This window comes from Maylandia zebra, linkage group LG10 (assembly GCF_041146795.1).
Source record: "Maylandia zebra isolate NMK-2024a linkage group LG10, Mzebra_GT3a, whole genome shotgun sequence".
NCBI lineage: Eukaryota > Metazoa > Chordata > Actinopteri > Cichliformes > Cichlidae > Maylandia > Maylandia zebra.
The window spans coordinates 1,119,589-1,138,406 of NC_135176.1; the positions used below are offsets into that span (position 1 = coordinate 1,119,589).

The 18,818-nt window shown below is 42.8% G+C and overlaps 2 protein-coding genes and 1 long non-coding RNA gene across 7 annotated transcripts in view; 2 read left to right on the forward strand and 1 right to left on the reverse strand.

Moving 5' to 3' along the window:
- LOC105941159 (uncharacterized) overlaps window positions 1-6,387 on the forward strand; it is a 27,861-nt gene extending 21,474 nt beyond the window's left edge. Inside the window, exon 2 of the long non-coding RNA XR_013100463.1 lies at window positions 6,133-6,387. This is a non-coding gene — a long non-coding RNA (uncharacterized LOC105941159). The remainder of the gene's footprint in view (window positions 1-6,132) is intronic.
- Window positions 751-12,268, reverse strand: spns3 (SPNS lysolipid transporter 3, sphingosine-1-phosphate (putative)). 5 transcript variants are annotated; one of them, XM_076888876.1, is made up of 13 exons: window positions 12,248-12,268; window positions 5,255-5,501; window positions 5,104-5,169; window positions 4,735-4,871; window positions 3,620-3,771; window positions 3,254-3,320; window positions 3,031-3,173; window positions 2,795-2,935; window positions 2,509-2,698; window positions 2,058-2,123; window positions 1,876-1,974; window positions 1,633-1,795; window positions 751-1,091 (listed from the first exon to the last, which is right to left on the reverse strand). In XM_076888876.1, exons 2-13 carry the CDS (start codon window positions 5,478-5,480, stop codon window positions 1,021-1,023), a joined length of 1,521 nt encoding a protein of 506 aa, XP_076744991.1. In that variant the 5' UTR covers window positions 5,481-5,501; window positions 12,248-12,268; the 3' UTR covers window positions 751-1,020. The 5 variants fall into 5 exon arrangements, with proteins under 5 accessions (XP_076744991.1, XP_014263864.1, XP_076744992.1 ...); XM_014408378.2 differs by lacking the exon at window positions 12,248-12,268 and adding an exon at window positions 11,024-11,042; XM_076888877.1 differs by lacking the exon at window positions 12,248-12,268 and adding an exon at window positions 10,750-10,834.
- Window positions 11,384-16,798, forward strand: ube2g1a (ubiquitin-conjugating enzyme E2G 1a (UBC7 homolog, yeast)). Its single transcript, XM_004561673.4, has 6 exons — window positions 11,384-11,622; window positions 13,114-13,216; window positions 13,332-13,429; window positions 13,942-14,120; window positions 14,245-14,365; window positions 15,521-16,798. The coding sequence occupies exons 1-5, from the start codon at window positions 11,577-11,579 to the stop codon at window positions 14,329-14,331; spliced, it is 513 nt and encodes a 170-aa protein (XP_004561730.1). The 5' UTR covers window positions 11,384-11,576; the 3' UTR covers window positions 14,332-14,365; window positions 15,521-16,798.
- The last annotated feature ends 2,020 nt before the right edge of the window (window positions 16,799-18,818 follow it).

An 18,818-nucleotide genomic window follows, 5' to 3' on the forward strand; every position in this document is an offset into this window, starting at 1 on the left:
AAGGTTAATGTGACGATACTCGCTGTGAATACTTGGGCACGTTTTTGGAGCTCTTCCACAGATGAGCGTCAGCAAAAGGAGTCATATCATCATCAGTCATCAAGAACATAAAACTAGATGGATAACGGCCTAACAGAACACCAAGTTCAGCCTCCTGCTTCATGTCAGACAGAAGCATTTTCTCTGAAAGGCATCCAAACATTTTTGTTTTGCTTTTTTCTTTGTTTTTTAAAGCAGAAAATACTTTATGACAGAGTTTTGTTTTCTGCTTCTTTCCTTCATTGAACCACTCGTCCACTTATTCCTCCTCTGGACCATACTATCAAACTGTATATAAATGATGGCCTGTCATCATCTTGGTTTGAGCATTGTGCCTGTCACCGTGTTGTTGGTGCTTTTCTTCTTTAAACCAGATGAGGGTCGACTCTGACCGAGAAACAACACAAGACACTCGTGGTACTTAATAACACAGACAACACTCTATACTTTTATATCATTTTCACTTTGTCAGATCAAGTCGCCCCCTGCTGGTCAGTAGACAGAATTGAGCAGCTAAGCTTCACCGTACAAACCACACATGCTCCTCTTTTGCATTAAAAATAAGTGAGTCACTTCAGTGATGATCCTTGGAAGTATTGTCAAAGACACGTCTTCTTTGAAATACTGAGATTTTAGTGTCAGCTTATTATTTTAGTTCGACCGGCAGACTGAAGCACGCGCGAGTAACTCAGCAACACTCGAGAGCAGGTTTTGCTTGAAAATTTAATAGAAATATAACCAACAACATTTAGAGTGAAAAATACAACTGCATTCACGTTTCAAGTCTACTGCAGAGAGCTGTGAGGTAACAATGTGACCATTTTAAAAGACAAACTTCTCCTGTGAGATTACACTGAGGTGAAAACGGAAACGGACTCTCGTTTAAAAGTGGTGTTAAACACTGCACAGACTGAAAGCCGTTCGTCTGTGTAACAGGGCCTCATAACTTAACATTCATTGCATGACTCGTTTTGCAAGACGTTACACATTTCCCCTGTTGCTCAGCTCCACCGAGGGCTCAGGTGCAGGATGCTGCGGTGGTTGGGGTTCCTCTGGTAACGAAACACACACACACACACACACACACACACACACACACACACACACACACACACACACACACACACACACACACACACACACGTTTGAAAAATGCTAAATTAAGCAAGCCGCACTTGCACGCACTGGTTGGTGAAGGATCTGAGACGTAGAACCACAGCAGAGCTACTCAGACACTGAGCTGACAGTCGGCTGTTTGAGCCTTTAGCAGCGCCGCAGAAAGGAAAGAATGAGACAAACGAGGATCACGATGTGTCCTTTATCAGCTGTGGCCCAGTTCTTCCTCTGAGTTGCCAGAGCACCAGAGTGTTATTGGAGCATGTGTGCAGATGAGGGGGATGTGTTTGTAACTGTGTGAGGACAGGAGCTGTCTGAAGTTAGAGCTTGAACAGAGGACCACTGTTCAGACACACGGGCACAAGCATGCATGTTACAAAAGAAATGACAACTTTTTGTGCGTCCTTGCACAAATTAACACTCGGAAGCCGCTTCAACATTTAGTTTTTGGTGTTTGTGTCTTTTGTGTTTTATTACCTCCAAGCAGCTGCTGCACTGCTTTCCTGTCTTCAGCAATGTAGACGGCAGTAACGACGAAAAACACTCCCCCGACAATCCCGACCACGGGGCAGAGCAGCAGGCTGTACTTCAAACTGTCAAAGTTCCTGTCGGGGCTACCTGGGTATATAGCATCAGAGATCTACACCAGTGCAGGTATGAAATCGGTGTTAGTGGTCAGTGACAGAATCAGAGATGATCTCCTAAAGCTTACTTTCTTACCACTCCTAATAAGTAAGGGCTCCCAGCATCACCCAGCAGATGTCCGACTGTAATCTGCAGAGCCTCCGCTGTCGCCCTCCTTGTTGGTACGACAACATACTGAAGCGAGAAGCACGAGCAAAAGGGGCGTGTCACATTTGAGCCGACACTTTGAGGTTTTTACTGTCAGAGTTAATGCTCACCAGCAGTATGTCAGCCAAGACCGCCCAGTTCAACGAGAGCAGCAGCTCGCCCAAGAAAATGAACACCTGAAACGTTCAAGACAAACAGTCACTGCTGCTTTCATGTTTCAGTCATAACAGGTGCTCACGATGTTTTATTTCAACCGATGCCTTTAACTTCTCTACTCTGAATGTGAACCTTTGACATTGTGACTAGAATTTAAATGAAAGAAGAAAAAGGAGGCTTTCTTTGACGTTTGGACCTATTGCTGCATGTTGCATCACTACAAGTCCACCAGCAGAAACCATCTGAAGAGAATTTTGCCAGATGAACCATTAAAGGATGCTCAGTCTTCTTAATGTTGTCCTAAATATCACAGTTTGCCCTAAAGCTGTGCCTTCAGTGACTAACCAACAACGTCACCACCTCGAGGTATACTCAGCCAGAGGATAGCTCCAAAGTCTGTCTTACGTAAGTGGCGGGAATGCTTGCTGATGCCACAAAGATGGTGATAAAGAGGCACGGCACTGATCCAAGCATGCCCACGGCGCAGATGAGTGGATCAGCATTTGGCACCTTGTCTCTAAACCGTCTGGATAAACTAGTGCCGAGAGCCCCGCCCAGAATGCCCGTGGCCACCGTTACAGCACCAAAGATGTAACTGCACAGGAAGCAGAAGAGAGCACACAGTACGGTCAAAACTGCACCGATTCAGGCTGGAGCAAGTAAGCGACGTGGGGAAAAGGTCATGCTATACCTGTCCGAGGAGTCACCTGGTTTGTCGCTGAGTTTCTGATAGACACGAGCTCGGGACAAAAAGTTCGGCAGCCAGAAAGCCAGCGCCCCGGTGAGGAAGGCCAGGGCCGTCACTCCCAACGATGACCACACGTAACTTTTACTGAGGTCAGAGAACCAGGAAGACAAGATTGTTTAGAAGCAAACACCATTTGTTTGGGTTTTTTCACGCTTGCAAGGGCAAAATATAAATCGTACTTCTTCAGAAGATATTTGACATCCTCCAAGTAAGAGCTCTGCTCAGTCACACCCTCTCCGTGGGTTTCTGCAGCACCTCTCGGCGGGTTGGGGCACAAAACGATCATCAAAATGAGTCCCACTGCGCCCATGATGGGTGTGATCTGAGAACAGAGCCAAATAATCCAGCATCACTTTGAATCAAATCACACTTCTGCATCGTGAATAAGAAAAATGTTCTCACCCTCAGAGCCCAGTGCCAGTCCCCTGTGAGAGATGCAAAGCCACGCCCTGTTATATACCCAAGACCGCTGCAAACACGCAATAGTGTGATCATGATGCACAAACAAGCTCATATCGCCATATGACATCTTAACAAGTGAGAGATTAAGACGGGCGATAACGTACGGAAACCTAAATCTAGAGTCACTGCTGTGTCACCACTCATTGCAACACCAGCTCTGCACACGAAACAACTGTGGTGAGGAGAAACCTACCAAACATCCACCCAACATTCAGCAACACTTTCAGCCGTGCAGCAGCGCAGCAGCAGCAGCGCATCATTTGAATGAAACTGTTAAAGCGTGCAAAAAGAAAAACACCTGTTTACCTTCCGACAGGGATAAAGATGTAGAAGATGCAGATCATGATGCTCCTTTTGCCCCCAGTAAAGAGATCGCTTATGATGGTCGGAGCGACGGTGGAATAGCTGGCTTCTCCGGTCCCGACCAAGCCTCGCAGCAGGGCGAGAAGCCAGAATTGCTGCATAGACAAAAACATCAAAGACATTCAACATGTTTTCTGTCAAGCGCACATGGTTACATGCACGGAGAGTCATCAGCACAATCAGTCTGCAGATAAGGTACAACAAACCTCTGATGCATTTTCAACACAAACATGGGGAAATGATCTCAGACCCCACTGAGTGTCACAGCTCCCACTCCCTGAAACTCCCTCTTAACTCTGCGCCTGTCAAAACTACAGCTGAATGTGATGGAGGAGTCTCTCCCCCTGTAGTTAAACCACTTCGAAGGATATCAAATGTGAATACACAAACAGACTGTTTTGTAGAAAAAGCTGCACTGATGCAAAAATGAATCGCTTGATGGGTTCCAGTGTGATCACAGAGCGCAGCGCGCCTCCTCACCAACATAGTTTGGTCACCTCAGACTAACTTAATAACTTATTGTGCCGTCCTCACTTTACTTCACTGAAACCTTTGATACCACAGACTATAAAATGCTGTCAAGCGCTGGGCTGGAATTTCCAGTGTTGAAATCAGAAACTCTGCGTAACCTGTGCAGACCAGCTTTGTGACTTTTCTTCTCAGACGTCTCGATCTGATGAAACCTCACCCGACAGCTTAACATTTGTCAGCGTGGTTATGACACAGCTGTATGTTTCTATAGAGCCAGATGACAATAACGTTTTTTAAACCCAATGAAGACAAATTGTTCATTCTTTTAATTTAATAATTCAGATTGTCTGACGGGGTGCAGGTTAACCGTCTTGGACTTTCAGTTTCTGCCTCACAAGAGTGCGACTCAGCTGATGGAGTTTGGTAAGAAAACTACCCTGAACCACAAACACTGAGCCAAATGTTGAAATTCAGGAGCCTTTCCAACAGACGTGTGATGAATTAGAACAACGCAGGGAGCAAAGTGAACACGTAGCAATGCAAAGTTGTGTTACTTTGTTATTCCTTGTAAAATACTCCTCACTTACCGATTCATTGACAAAAGAGCTGGCGGTTGCAGTCAAAAGCCAGACACTCAAGCCGCCAATCATGATGTATTTGCGATTGTAGCGGTCGCCAAGGTAACCGAAGAGAGGGGCCAAAAGGAGAAAACTGCAGATGAAAACTGAAAATTGATGGAATCAGTTATTCCGTTTCAATGACATCATTCGTTCACAGTAAACACACAACGATCAGTGAAAGCTCCAAACACAGCGCTGCTTAATTAGGTGCCTGATTGTATGTGCAGTTGACGACACATGGGCCTGCCATGCACTTACATTAAAAAGAAAAAAGCAAAACAAATTTGATCTCCATCAGTGCTTCTGTGTGTTTGTCAAACAGCTGCTTCATCATACCTGTCTGCAGAAGTCCAGCGGTGCTGTCCTTTATATCAAAGAATTTTTGAATATCTGTAAGGACGCCTGTAAGGCCAGAAACACCATTCAGTGCAAGCCCTGCCCAACTGGAAGCAGTAAATAGTGTGTATCGACAAAGAAATCATCCAACCTGCTATTGTGTACCGCTCCATGTAGTTGAGCAAGTTGACGTAGCAAAGCACAAACATAGTGACATAGGCGCGCTTGGGCGATATGGCAGGTTTCTCCTCAGCATCGGGTGCGAGAGACGCCAGGCTGTTTGCAAAAGAGCCATAAGGTAGACTGCAGCTGGAACGCAGGCTCCATCGGCGTACTGGGATGTCCTTGAAGGATGTGACTGATGCCCGTGGCTCCATAGCTAGCTGCTCTCCCTTCAGCTGAATGAGATGACCTAATGTTAAAACTCGTGCACAGATGCTCCACAGAGCTCGAGAATGACAATATAGTGCAGACACACAGTCCTGCTTTCATTAAGTCGCTGTCTTCAGGTTCAAGCGATGCAGCTTTTAGCAAATTTGATTCATGTGAGCTGTAGAAAGACTTTAGAAACAGCCCTTATGACAGAAAGTAATTACACAACCAAGAAGATATTTTTGCAACAGTGTCAAAATAACAGAGAAAGGAGAAGAAGGTTGTTCTCTAAATGCAGCTTATTTTCCAGTTCTTAAAACCGCGACAGAAAGGTTAAAGCATCTTTTAATTATAGCAAGTTTATGCATATGTAGAAAATAGACACAGTGAGTCGGAGCGTATAAAAATGTAACCTTGGCGTCTGCAACAGTGCGCCTCAGATATTTCAGCCCAACCAGGGTGAGGGACAACACTAAGAGCATTGTTTATGAACTCTTCTGTCCCAAAACAACACAGTGCAGCACAGCTGTAATCTTACAATGCAGCTGTGTTCCCATCATACGGGTATTTAAAACCATGCAAAATGTGAATTACAGGTGACTCACCGACTTGCTGATGTTTGGTTTTACTTTAAATCCTCTTATCTCATTCCTACAGATGTGCAGCTGCGAGAGAACAATGTGACTCTGAATGGCTCTGAGGCATGAAGACGCTAACAGGGACCTCAGTTTTGGGACGACTCGAGTTATATTAAGTTAGTGACAGGGCCAGCCCACTGAGGGTTGGTCATGCAGGGTTTCACACATATCTGTCTTAGTGAAGCAATGGCACAGACCAGCCAGACGTCATGGACATTTTCCACTTTGTGTTTCTTTTTTAAGAGACTTAGCACAAAATAAAGCAATAAATGTACTCATTTGACTTTTTACTAGTCTGATTCACCGTCCACAGCCTTACACTCACATGACAGCAAGGCAAACGGATCAGTTAAGTTAGTAGCTAAACTATACGTGTGCAACCTGCCATCCAATTTCAGGAGAGATTAAAAGGTGGTCCTGCTCTGCTCTGGAAACACCTGCCTTATCAAACCTTTACATTTCATCTGTTATCTCAGGACTGAGAGGTTATTTCTGACAGAAAGAAAACACTCGCTTTAGTTTCAGTTTCCAGTGACTCATCAAAACCACTGCTCTACAAACTACTGTTCACTTTGACACTGGGGTCATGTACATGTAAAAAAAAAGAAAGAAATAATATTATAATAATAATAAAAATAATAATATGAGCCATTAAAAACCTTTAACCCTTTCATGAATGATGACGACGACCTCAACCTGGATTTTTTCTGAAGTATTTTTATTATAAATAAATAAACACGATTGTATTTATGTAGCACCTTTCTAGACAGAATCACAAAGTGCTGCACATAAGATAACAAATAATAAAAAGGTAAAACAGACAATATAAAACACGCAAACATTTAACCAAAAACAGTTTTAAAAAGGTGAGTTTTGAGGGTTTTTTTTAAAAAACAACCACCGAGTCCACAGTTCTTAATGTATGAGGGAGAGAGTTCATCATCTTTATGCATTTAGGTGGACACTGATGTGTATGTAGAGGTTTATGTGCAAGTATACCATCAACACTGATACAAATACACAAAAACAGCCTTTGAACAGCTGTAACTGTAGTGACCACTATGCATGAAAGGGTTCAAGTATGTAAAACCTTTTTCTTTCTTTCTTCTGAGGTTAAGACAAATAAGACGATGCCTTTGGCAGCAATAGGATGCCTGAAAGGCTCTAAAACACCAGGCTTACTGACAGGAAACTGGTGCAGTCATGCTGAATGTGAAGGTCTACATTTAACTGCGGAGTCACCAAAGCATCTGTTTGCTTTCAAATCTCATTAGATCAAGTACAGCATGTGTCACATATGTGGTCCCCTCTGCTTGGAAGTGCTGACTCTTATCTAGAAATCAACTTCCTGCCTCGCTCTTCAGATCAGTGAGAAATGGCTGCAAGTCAGTCAGTGTGTCAGAGCTTTCTTCACCTTAAGAGCTTTCTTCTTAAGATCAGAAAATATGTCCACTAACAATATGCAGTAAAGCATGAGAACATCTTACTGCTTTGCTTATCTTAATGTCTTAAAATTATTTATTTATAAATTAAAATGCCATTTAAATCTACTGTTTCCACCTTTTATTTGAAAAGTGTTTATCAACAAGAAAATCAGAAATTGATATCAAGCTATGTTGAAGCCTGATGCAAAATTCCTGCAGTATTTTTATTTTTATTGATTGAAGGTTTGTCAGAAGGAATAGATTCACTGTAGTTTCAGCATTCTGTTGCCTTTATTTCATTTCTACATACCAGACATTCATTAACCTAATTTCAAATTTTATTTTTCACATTTTTCACAGTAAAATTATGTCTCAGTAAAAAGCCCTCACTATGTACCTCTGGCACTTTTAAAGTATCTATCTACATGTATAATGTAACATAATGTATAATTAACAGGAGGTGCAAGGGTAAAAGGTAAACCCTGGAAGTAATTGAGAGAAATGTGAAAATGAAATACGATCATTTCAATAGTGCACGAAAAATAAAATCACGCCAACAACAACAATAAGAAGAAGAATATTCTATTTCAGAAGAAATTTTAAGTGTGCCTATGCCGCTGCTAATCAGTGTAGTTTGCCATTCATACGGCTACAGAGAGCAAAACTCAGCAGAGCAGCCATTCTCCACCATGAACTATGGTAAAACCAAACACCGCTCGCGCCTCACAGATCACAGCTTACAGTTTTGTGTAAAGATGAGGTGACTTCGTACAGCCCCGATTTGCAGACGCTGTGCACAGAGGTTCATGAGCAGAAGTCCCATTGTACCACGGCAGACCCAACAATGTTTGCATGAACACGCTTTGTAGCATTACTTTATGGACCACTTTTCACACATGGTTGGTGTACCCTCCCCTGCAGCAGCACTGCAGACCACGCCCCGCCACACACATCAAACACGTAAAATAAATATTTGTGCACTTTTGCATTCACTTTTTGTTATTTTTACACAGTGTTCTGAATTATTAACAATGGTCTACAGCCAATCTCGTGTATTATTATACAAACTTTGGTTGTAAGATTCAGATAACTATTTAATAAAAGCTAAATATTTTATATGAGAGTAAGAAAGAAAAGTATTTCTTTGTGCCCCCCTCTCCCTGTTAATGCCCTACCTGCCCCCTGGCAACACTTTGCTAGACCCGCCCCTGCACAGTTACCAGCTGTCAGCTACATAGAAAAGGATCCTGGTGTTATTTGTCTCTCAGAAACAGTTCATAACTTCAACTCATCCATGTCACCTAAAAGGTAAACCTGTTTCTCCATCACAGCTCTGATGATTCAGTAAGGACATCTCCTGGTTTCGACCAGCAGCTTTTACAGCTGTGGCTCCATCAAACATCAGCTGATACTAGAAATTAAAATCAAATGAATTCTAACAGCAGCTGATCAAGCTTAAACTGCTGCTGTTGTTTATGGCGCAAAGTGGGTGATAAACAAACACCAGAGAACAGCCATCAGCTGATCATTGATCAGTTTCATGACTGAAGTTGCAACAGGCGAGAGAATGACAGGGGAAGAGTCCGCTGTGCAGGTAACCACAGAGTAACTCCAGCTTTGTGTCTTTTTCCATTGTAGCTGAAGTCCGGGACAAACTGTGTTCCTTTTCAGCTCAACAGGAAACGCGTAATATTTTCTCTGAATGCGGGACATTCTGTTTGCACAGGACGGTTGGAAACTAACCTTATGAATACAATAAAGTTCACCATCAGTAACACAGCAGGCACCAGCTGTATAGAAAGTCTGTCATGCTAGCTAGCACGCAGTACGACTTATTGTAACTGATTGTAAAACGTCAGCACAACGAAAATATATATAACCTCTTACCTGAAATTCAGTTCACCGGCGGCGCGCGCGAGAGAGAGGAGGAGGGGGTGAAACGAGACAGAGAACGCCAGGTAAGCCATGCCCGGTCGCTCGGCGGCCGCCTCGTATCTCTCGGTTTCTCGCATGTCCTTTCTGTCATACACCGGTGGCTAGCTGCTCTCTGTTGTAGCTCCGCGTTAGCCACCACCAAACAACTGAGTTATTTTTTCCACATCGACCAGCATCTGGACAACCCACCACCTTTCACTGTTTATACCGTTACTAAAACGAATAAATGAATAATCAACCCATATAAATGAAAAATAAGTCTAGCTGAGACACCGAGTCTTTGCATTCCGTTTGCACGGGATGGTTGGCAACTCTACTAACTAACCTTAAGAATACAATGAAACGAGCGTGTCTCGTCTAGAAACACTAATAAAGCAATATAAAAACAAAGTGGTGGCCGCCATTGTTTGACTCAGCAGAGGCGTGCTATGAATTGTGGGATATGGAGTTTTCCACCAAGCATACGCCCTTGCGATTACCATAACTATTCAATGGTTCATGCAACCTTAAAAATTTCAACGGTTCCTGAAAGCTGTGACGCTGTGCGCGCCGTTGATATTGTCGTCATTACGGTAATACAAATAAGGGTAGACAAGGCCGTACCACAGCCAACATACCACTGGAGAGAGGCAACACACCACAAATGAAGTTTGAAATTCGTTTCAATGGGACCAAGAGATGGAGCCAACACACCACAAATAAATCTTTCCCATTCATTTCAATGGGCAAAAATTTGCATTAAATATTAATATGTCTCAAAACTGTGGGGTGAGTTACACTGTAAAATTTCAGGCGGAAACTGAGGAATAATAATAATAAGAAGAAGAATAAATCTGAGGAATAGTAATAAGTGTGCCTCTTGGCCAGGGTTGGGAAGGTTACTTTTAAAATGTATTCCATTACAGAATACAGAATACATGCCCCAAAATGTATTCTGTAACGTATTCTGTTACGTTACTCAATGACAGTAACGTATTCTGAATACTTTGGATTACTTAATATATTATCATGCTTTTTACAACAACATGAATGTACTATTGCTGTGTGATTTATTACTATTACTGAAGGTCCGCGACTCCAAACTGTAGTAAAGGGACCTCTGACTAATACGGCGGGGTCCCTGTCGGCTCATAGCCGAAAAATAGCTTTACTTTGTTGTGTGGGTCAACTTTTCTTGCGAGATACAGAGAGAGGCGTTGAAAGGCTCCAACGGAACTTATTGTTTTCGGAGGAAAACACGAACACGGTGTACAGTCGAGTCTTAATAGCTTACTTACAACTGGGCTCGTCAGGCTCTCTTCTTGGCTGCAGTGGTTATTATTATATTTACATGCTTCCAGCTCCCGTTTTCCTCCATGACAGCTCGTACCTTTCCACTCCCCTTTTTCTCCCTCCTCGCGCTCACAGACACATAACGTGTATGGCAGTGCATTCTCCCTGCAACACAGACTACACTGCCCATGATGCTACATTCTTTAGAGCTATGCTTGTAGCATTCTGCCTGTTAGCTTAGCACAACAACAACAACAACAACGAAAAGGCCTCTCTCACCCAGGAAACACACAGTCGCAGAGAGAGAGAGAGCGTGTCGCCCTGTAACCATGGCAACCGTAACGCTGCCGCCTGGAACAGCTGTCAAACAAAACCCAAACAGTCCTGACCCGCGACAAAATGAAACAGGAAAGTATCGCAGTGTAATCCATTTATTTCAACAAAGTAACTGTATTCTGAATACCACCTTTTTAACCGGTAACTGTAACGGAATACAGTTACTCATATTTTGTATTTTAAATACGTAACGGCGGTACATGTATTCCGTTACTCCCCAACGCTGCTCTTGGCATAGGCACACTTAATAATATGAACACTGCAAGTAAAACCCTATCCGCAAGGTGGGAGTAATGCATCACTGAGGACGCGAAGTTCCCCCAAACAAATCAACGAAGAAGAAACGATAGCGGCAGGGGAAGGCGGCGAAGAAGAATAATGACGGGAATGCTAAACGGAAAATAGAAGGAACAGAGTCCTGTTAAGTGAACATTAAATTAACGCTGTTACCGCGAAATATTAACATCGAACATAGCTGCATTACATTGGTATAAGTATGACAGAGCCTCAGTCAGCGCTGTTACTCCGGAGACAGCTTGCAGGTAATTAAACCGTCATGTTAACTGATGCTGGGTGCCGAGCTAACGACAGCGGTGCCGCGGCTTTGATTGAAACCGTGGTGCTGGCGCAAACTGTTTTCTTGAACATTCTGCATTAACGTTAAGATCCGAATGACAAAAGAACTGCCTGGGGATTACAACAGTGGGAGCAAACAAACACCTCCCTCGTTTAGTAAATGAAAGTCTTCAGTGTTTCAGGAGACCAAGTGATTTGTGTGTGTGCCTTTCGACACTGCGTCCTGTTTGCAGATGAAAGCCGCTGTCAGAAGTCCCAGCGACTTTCTATTACGAGGCTAGCTCAAATCACTGAGCCTAATGTTAGCCTGTAGCTGGCTCGACTGACTTAATGTGTTTACATGTATTTTTAACCGAGGAGCCAAGTAGTGTTTCTCGTTTTTTTAACATGACGTTTAGCAGTTACGTGATCAGTGTGATATTAGTGGACATTTTACGCATAAATGTAAGTACAGTTTCAGTAGTTAGAACATGTCCCTACCACTCACCGCAGAATTAACGTGTTTAACCAGCTAGCTAACTGTAGGCTAACGCTAGCCGCTGTCACTGTTGTTAGCGTCAACGCGCTAAGCTAACGTTAATCTCGCATTACCTCAATTCGCTCTTTTAGCAGGGTCAGCTGCGAATTATATTTAGCCACTCTAAAATTAGCGACCTTTCAAAAGTAGCTGCGTCGAACAGGCGCTGTATAATGTTTTAGGTTTGTAGCACTGATGACGTGTTTCAGGTTTTGTTTAAAATGAAAATTTCGCATGGAGACTGTAAGGGTCACTGGGTCCACCTTTATACTTGTCCCCACATTCTGCCCTTCAAGGTGACCGGTAATTGACCTAAACCTCCATATTTTGGAGCAAGGGTTGTAGATTAATTCAGGAAATTAAAGCTCCACGGATTTCGTGTCGCAGGGCTATTGCATTGATAAAAAGGCTGCCTTTCTTTGTTGTACATTCATACGATCTGCAGTCTACAATTAATGCTTGTGATTCTTATAAGCCTTGAAATAATGATCAGTAAGCATCAGACTTCACCGAGCCAGCTCCTTTGAAATGTTTCTGTTTGGCCTATCAAGAAAAACAAATTCTTCCATCATGTTATGTAAAAGGTTAAACTGTTTTATCAAACGGCTGCTCGATCGATAATCCCAAAGTCCACTTAATGTATTATGATGTAAAAAATCGACATTTAGTCCGACTCATGAGCACAGATTTACAGTTGTTTAAAATGTTGTTTACAGTGAGCGCTGCCATTCTTGATGCAATGTTGGGTGTTCATGGCAAATTGGTAACATAGGTGGGAACTGCTAAGTAGTTTGAGCAATATGCTCATTCTCACTCAAGCCCCTCTGAGTGTCATGTTGTCACCTCAGCCACCTGAAGAACAGTGTAATGCACGTAGGTTATGTAGTGGAGGTAGTGTGCTGTATGTCATAGTGAATGACTTTGATTTTTTTATATTCAGAGCTGAACAAAAACCCAGTGGAGGGATTCTCAGCAGGCCTGATCGAGGATAGTGATCTCTACAGATGGGAAGTCCTTATCATTGGGCCTCCAGACACCCTGTAGTGAGTCTCCCTGTCTTGTGTATGGGTTGAGATGAGTTTTGGCCTGTGTGGATTTGTTTTTAAACTTTGGTACCTATCATGCTGATTTTTTTCATCTTTCCCCCTCCCCCCACAGTGAAGGTGGTGTGTTTAAAGCTCATCTGACCTTTCCCAAAGACTACCCTCTCAGGCCACCTAAAATGAAATTTATCACAGATATTTGGCACCCTAACGGTAGGTACCGGTGAAACATGCTATCAGTGTTATTATAAATGTTTTTAAGCTTACGAAATGAAGGCTGTATGATCTTTGTGTTAATGTTACATGTTATTAGTTTTATTGTGACTCTACTGTTGATTAAAATTATTTTGCCATCTTTACTACATGGTGTGTTTATCCTGATGGAGGTAAAAGCCTCTTTTTCAAAAGTGGCAGCAAAGACTGTAAACACACGCAGAGACATAAAGGCCACTGATGTACGAGCACGTAAACAGCAGCCAGATAAAATTCAGTAAAATCAAGAACCAGTGCGACCTCAGCAGTAATCCCACTGACTATGGGAACTATTTTCTCAGACCTTTAAAATAAGGTCTAAGGAAAATAAGGACTAACCAGTGGGAAAGTTTGTGGACACACACATTTGGCCACTTAGCAGGAGCAGGCAGTGAAAAGCAACGTACACACTTTCCAATGAGAGCATTTTCTACTTCACAAAATATTAGTAATCTTTCTTTCTTCATCTCCAGTTGACAAGAACGGCGATGTATGTATTTCTATTTTACACGAGCCTGGGGAGGACAAATATGGCTACGAGAAACCAGAGGAGCGCTGGCTGCCTATCCACACTGTGGAAACCATCATGATTAGTGTTATCTCTATGCTGGCAGACCCAAACGGTGACTCGCCAGCCAATGTGGATGCTGCAGTAAGTCTGACTGTGTAAAGATCTTTTGCATGTGTCCTTTTATTCAATCCAAACATTTCTATAAAAGTCCAGTCGTGAGTGAATCTTTCTGATTTTAACATTTTGTGTAAACGTCCCCCTGCAGAAAGAATGGCGGGAGGACAGACACGGCGCATTCAAAAGGAAAGTTGCCCGTTGTGTACGAAAAAGCCAAGAGACTGCGTTTGAGTGATGCTCAGCACGGCTCTGGGCTTCATGTTTTCAGGGTAAGGATTGTTCAGTCATCCCTAAACTTAATCTGGAGAGCACCACCACAGATTCTCCATTAAGACAATTCAGTTGGCTCAAAACAAGAACGTTTATAGTAATATACTGGTAAACAAATTCACAACTGTAAAAGATTTAGGATAAATATTAGCAGCACTCCTAGTTTTGTCTGCTTACACTTGATGAAAGCGTTAAAAAACCCCAAATGAATAAATAAATGGCGTGCTGTGCTAAAGTCTTGAGGCGCCAACAGTTTGCTTCCAATGAACCAGACAAATTTGAATCCAAATGATAAATTGGTGGTTCAACGTTTCCGTGTGTACAGAGGAGGTCAGGACAGACGCACGGCTCTGAATGTCTGTGCCGTGCTTAGATAAACAACGTGGTTGCATGTCAGCTCACGATGTTGACGATCCTATCAAAACTGAAGCATGAACACAGAAGTAGAATAGAACAGAATAATCCTTTAATTGTCCCACAAGGGGAAATTTGGTTGTAACAGCAGCCAAAAAGACACATATACAAACAAACAGGACACGGAACAGAAACATACACAATCTTTCTTACAGATTTACATTAAGGACAATGGTTACTATAAACAGAGTACTGTACAGTTATTAAATTAAATAAAAATAACTACAGGTAAGAGGCAAAGTACTGGCAGACTTTGCTCCGCCATGCAGCACCATGTACAAAGTGTCTGACTGGCAGCAGCTTAATGTTTCAGGGTGGCAGTGACGTCTAAAACACAGGCGATACAGTGTGTGGATAGAAAAACACACAGTCCAACTGATCTTGACAGAATGAAACGAAAGGCAGTGAACATCCAAAGAAGAGCTGCTGTTTGTAGCAGCCTGGAGAACTGCTGCTGACGGCTGCTTAGACAAAGCTTCACATTTGAAGAGATTTCAGGCTGTGTTAAAGAGCAAAGGATGAGTTCATTAAAATTGCTCAGTCGCCTTTTTTGCCTGATGTATCCCATGTATGTTTGCACATGGTCCAATAACTCACTACACCTGTTTGCCATTTTCCTCGCCAAATCTAAAGAAATGAAGGCGAGCTTTGAGACTGTTGCACAGTACTGAGCATGTCGCCTGTCGTCGACTCGTGGTCCTAACTTGTGTTTTTTTCCGGCCATTTGTTGTTTCCCGCAGGTCTCCAATTGAAAATCAACACGGCACTGTTTCCTGCACTCTTCCACCCTGTCGCCAGGCTTGTCCTCCTTTATTTTGGCAGGAACAGACTGGCTACTGTAGGCTGCAATAGAAACATAACAAGGACTACCAAGGCTGACGGAAAATCGCCAAGCAAGTGCCAACTGAAAAAAAGAAAACAAGAAAAAAACCCAGAAGATGATAAAAGATTTTTCAAGGCTATGAACTGCTTCAACATTCAGGAAGATATTGTAAAGACATGTATATAGCACAGACTAAACCGGATAATATATACGCTCCCTTTCCATCCATCCAGACATTTAGACCAAATGAAATAGCGCGGGTTCATTTCTTTTTGTCCATTTTCCTTCTCTCAGCCCCGGCATGGATTAGTTCTCTTTAGATTGTTTTCATAGGAGCCGTTAACACGGATGCGTTTGGAGGAATGTCACCTGTGAAGAGCTTGTTCAGTCCCAGCAAGACGTGAATGATGTGACTAAGGAATACACAGCTGTCCTCTGGGTCCTTTATTGCTCAGCATCACAGGCAGCTGAATGATTTTCTCTCTATATTCAGTCTTACACCCCCTCTTTTTTTTTGTGCATGCTAAATTTTGTTGGTCTTTTCTTTTCAAAAGTGCCTCCCAATAAAAAGCTCGGCCACTTCATCCTGCGTTGATTAAGTCTTAAAAATGTCAAAAAACCAGGCAAATATAGAAACTACCACCTGTAGTATGACTGGGACTGTATACAGCGACTGTATAATTCGGTAACAATTTGGTGTAGCAATAACCCCCCTAGTTTGGAGTGTACACATTCATTTTTGATACCCTGATAAAAACGCGTCGTCCTCCTTGGATATTGTTTTATTTTTTAGCAGCGCCTCTCTCCATCGTCTGTATCGTCCTCGGTAGGAATTGTTATGCATGCTTTGTTTTATGGTTTTGTTGGTTTTTTTGGTTTTCTGCTGAATGTTTCTGGGATTTTGTTTGTGGACGTTTGAGTGCTTGTGTGTACAGCGTGTACGCCGGTTTTGTTTTGTCGCTCTTTCCTCTCAAAGATTCAAATTCATCATTACTCTGCTCACTATTGCAGTTTTGCCTAATGTATAAAGACAAAATACTGATGTATATTTTTCATGTTATGAAACTTGTCACCTGTAGTGAGTTCTTCTAAAACATGACTTTTTTTCAATATTTATCTGCGTTCTTGAGCTTTGCTTGCTCCAGTGTTCACCTGTTTTCACAGCGGCCTGGAATATTAAACAGTATCCACCAACGATTGCAAACATTTGGACAGATGAGAACTAAATTTCCTGAGATCAGGTCAGTCTTCAGATATTTTTGTACAATATTTCTTAAATATTAGATTTGGGGGATTTGAGTTGTTTTGCAGCCAAAACTACAAAACGATTGGAGCAGTTAAACCGTACACCAAATGGGCCCAGTGCAGCAAAGCGCAGGAAACACTTGATCATTTCAGCATGCTGGCGTTTCAGGCTCCGCGACAATAGCGGGAGCTCCCAGTTTAGCGTACCCTGTGCCGTTCTCTTCACAGGTGAGAGCAGGTCTACACTGAGTGACAGGTGGGACGAGTCTGGTGACTCTTTGAATGTTAAGCTTCCTGCATCATCCTCCGACCAGTTTGACAGTGGGTCAATAATGGTCTGGCGAGCCATTTTCATGAGCGGTTCCACAAACGTGTTAACAGCATGAGTGTTCAAATCTGTTTCCTTGTCAGATATGATGGTGCAGTGGGTGAGTGGGTTCGTCCTGGTGCACCACAGCTTCACTGAGGACGACGAGGGCACTGATTCCATCGACTAGCCGTCCCATTCCTCAGACCTGCACCACAGACTGCCCAATAGCTCACTGATGCCTTGTTCCAGGTTTGGGAGTACAACCCTCAAGACGACATCCACTGTGGGATTGCCAGGAGTGTATTTCCATGTGGGGACTATAGACATGGCTGAGCCACATCAGCCTGCTTAAAGTTTAATTTTTGGTGTGATTTTGTTCTCTGCCAGTGACATGCTGCCTATTTTGTTCCAAATCTGATGCCTTCTGTAAGTGTTCCAGTATTTTTATTCAGCACTATGTTTTAGCAAAGTGTGTCTCAAACAGGACGTCTCTGAGTTGTGAAATTATCACACAATTTGAATTCTGTGATTTTTCTCCCTGTCTGATGCGTCTCTGCCAGCTACAGCTCGATGCTCGCTGTTATGTTGGCAACGCGATAGGTCAGGGAAGTTTCACCGGACATGTTCACCTGGAATCACCGGTGAACTGATTAGAGCTTGTTAGTCATGGATCACGATCAATGCGACCTTTGCCTGTGACTATAAAAACTCACCTGGCAATCAGGAGGAAATTTAAAGCAAGAGTCTAACTGCACAAACATTAAGTTAAAGAAACTTGATTTCTTCTTATTGAACCATTTGCAATTAAAAATAAGTTATATTTAGCATTTCAAAATAGAGCTAATGTTAGCTGAGCTGTGTTAAAGCAGGGCTGTCAGACTAAAACCTGAGCGCAGACTGCATCACTGCTCAACAGATCAGGGTTAGCCAGCAAATTCTAGTTTAAAAAAAGAAAAACTCATTTTATTCATAAAATATCTGCTTTAGTCAGCCCTGCAGATCTGTGCTAATCCTGCTGCAAGTTTGGTGACGTTTGAGATTAGATTAGAGATGAGATAAAACTTTATTAATCCCTCGGGTGGATTCCTCCGGGAAATTGGGTTTCCAGTGGCACAGCACCGACAGAAGTCACAGAATGTGAGCAGAACTATGACATATACACACATATATAAATCCAGAGTATACAAAGGGAGAAATGGAATGAATAAGAATACAAGGAAATTGCACATTTCAAGTATTGTGAGTCTGTTGCACCGTTGGATATTAACAAAAGTATTGCACAGTGAAAAGGCACCTCAGCTTAGTTGTTCCCCCCTCCTTTGTCCTCCTGTTTCCCCTCCCTCTCCCCTCCAGAGAGGAGTTAAACAGTTTGATGGCGTGTGGGACAAAGGAGTTTTAAGTCTGTTGGTTCTTTTCTTTGGGAGAAGCAACCTGTCACTGAACAGACTCCTCTGGTTGTTTATGGCCGTGTGCAGAGTTTGGGCTGTATCGGACTCACCATCAGGTCCGGTGTCTCTGCTGGCCTGTGTGTTGTCGACAGCATCCTAGCCGAGCTCTTTTTCTCCAAACATTTCTTGAATATTTTGGTGCTGTGCTTTGGGTCATTTTCAAGTTGTCGTAGGAACCCAGCAAACATGCTCCCTTGTCCACGTGAAGGCAG

Bases quoted from the DNA above. Each gene is read 5' to 3' on its own strand.
- spns3 (XM_076888876.1), bottom strand. From the start codon at position 5,480: ATGGAGCCACGGGCATCAGTCACATCCTTCAAGGACATCCCAGTACGC. The intron at 5,170-5,254 runs GTTGGATGATTT...CTGGCCTTACAG, and splicing joins GGAGCGGTACACAATAGCAG to GCGTCCTTACAGATATTCAA. The intron at 1,092-1,632 runs GTAATAAAACAC...TTTCGTTACCAG, and splicing joins AGTGCAGCAGCTGCTTGGAG to AGGAACCCCAACCACCGCAG.
- ube2g1a (XM_004561673.4), top strand. From the start codon at position 11,577: ATGACAGAGCCTCAGTCAGCGCTGTTACTCCGGAGACAGCTTGCAG. The intron at 13,217-13,331 runs GTGAGTCTCCCT...CTCCCCCCACAG, and splicing joins GGGCCTCCAGACACCCTGTA to TGAAGGTGGTGTGTTTAAAG. The intron at 13,430-13,941 runs GTAGGTACCGGT...CTTCATCTCCAG, and splicing joins AGATATTTGGCACCCTAACG to TTGACAAGAACGGCGATGTA.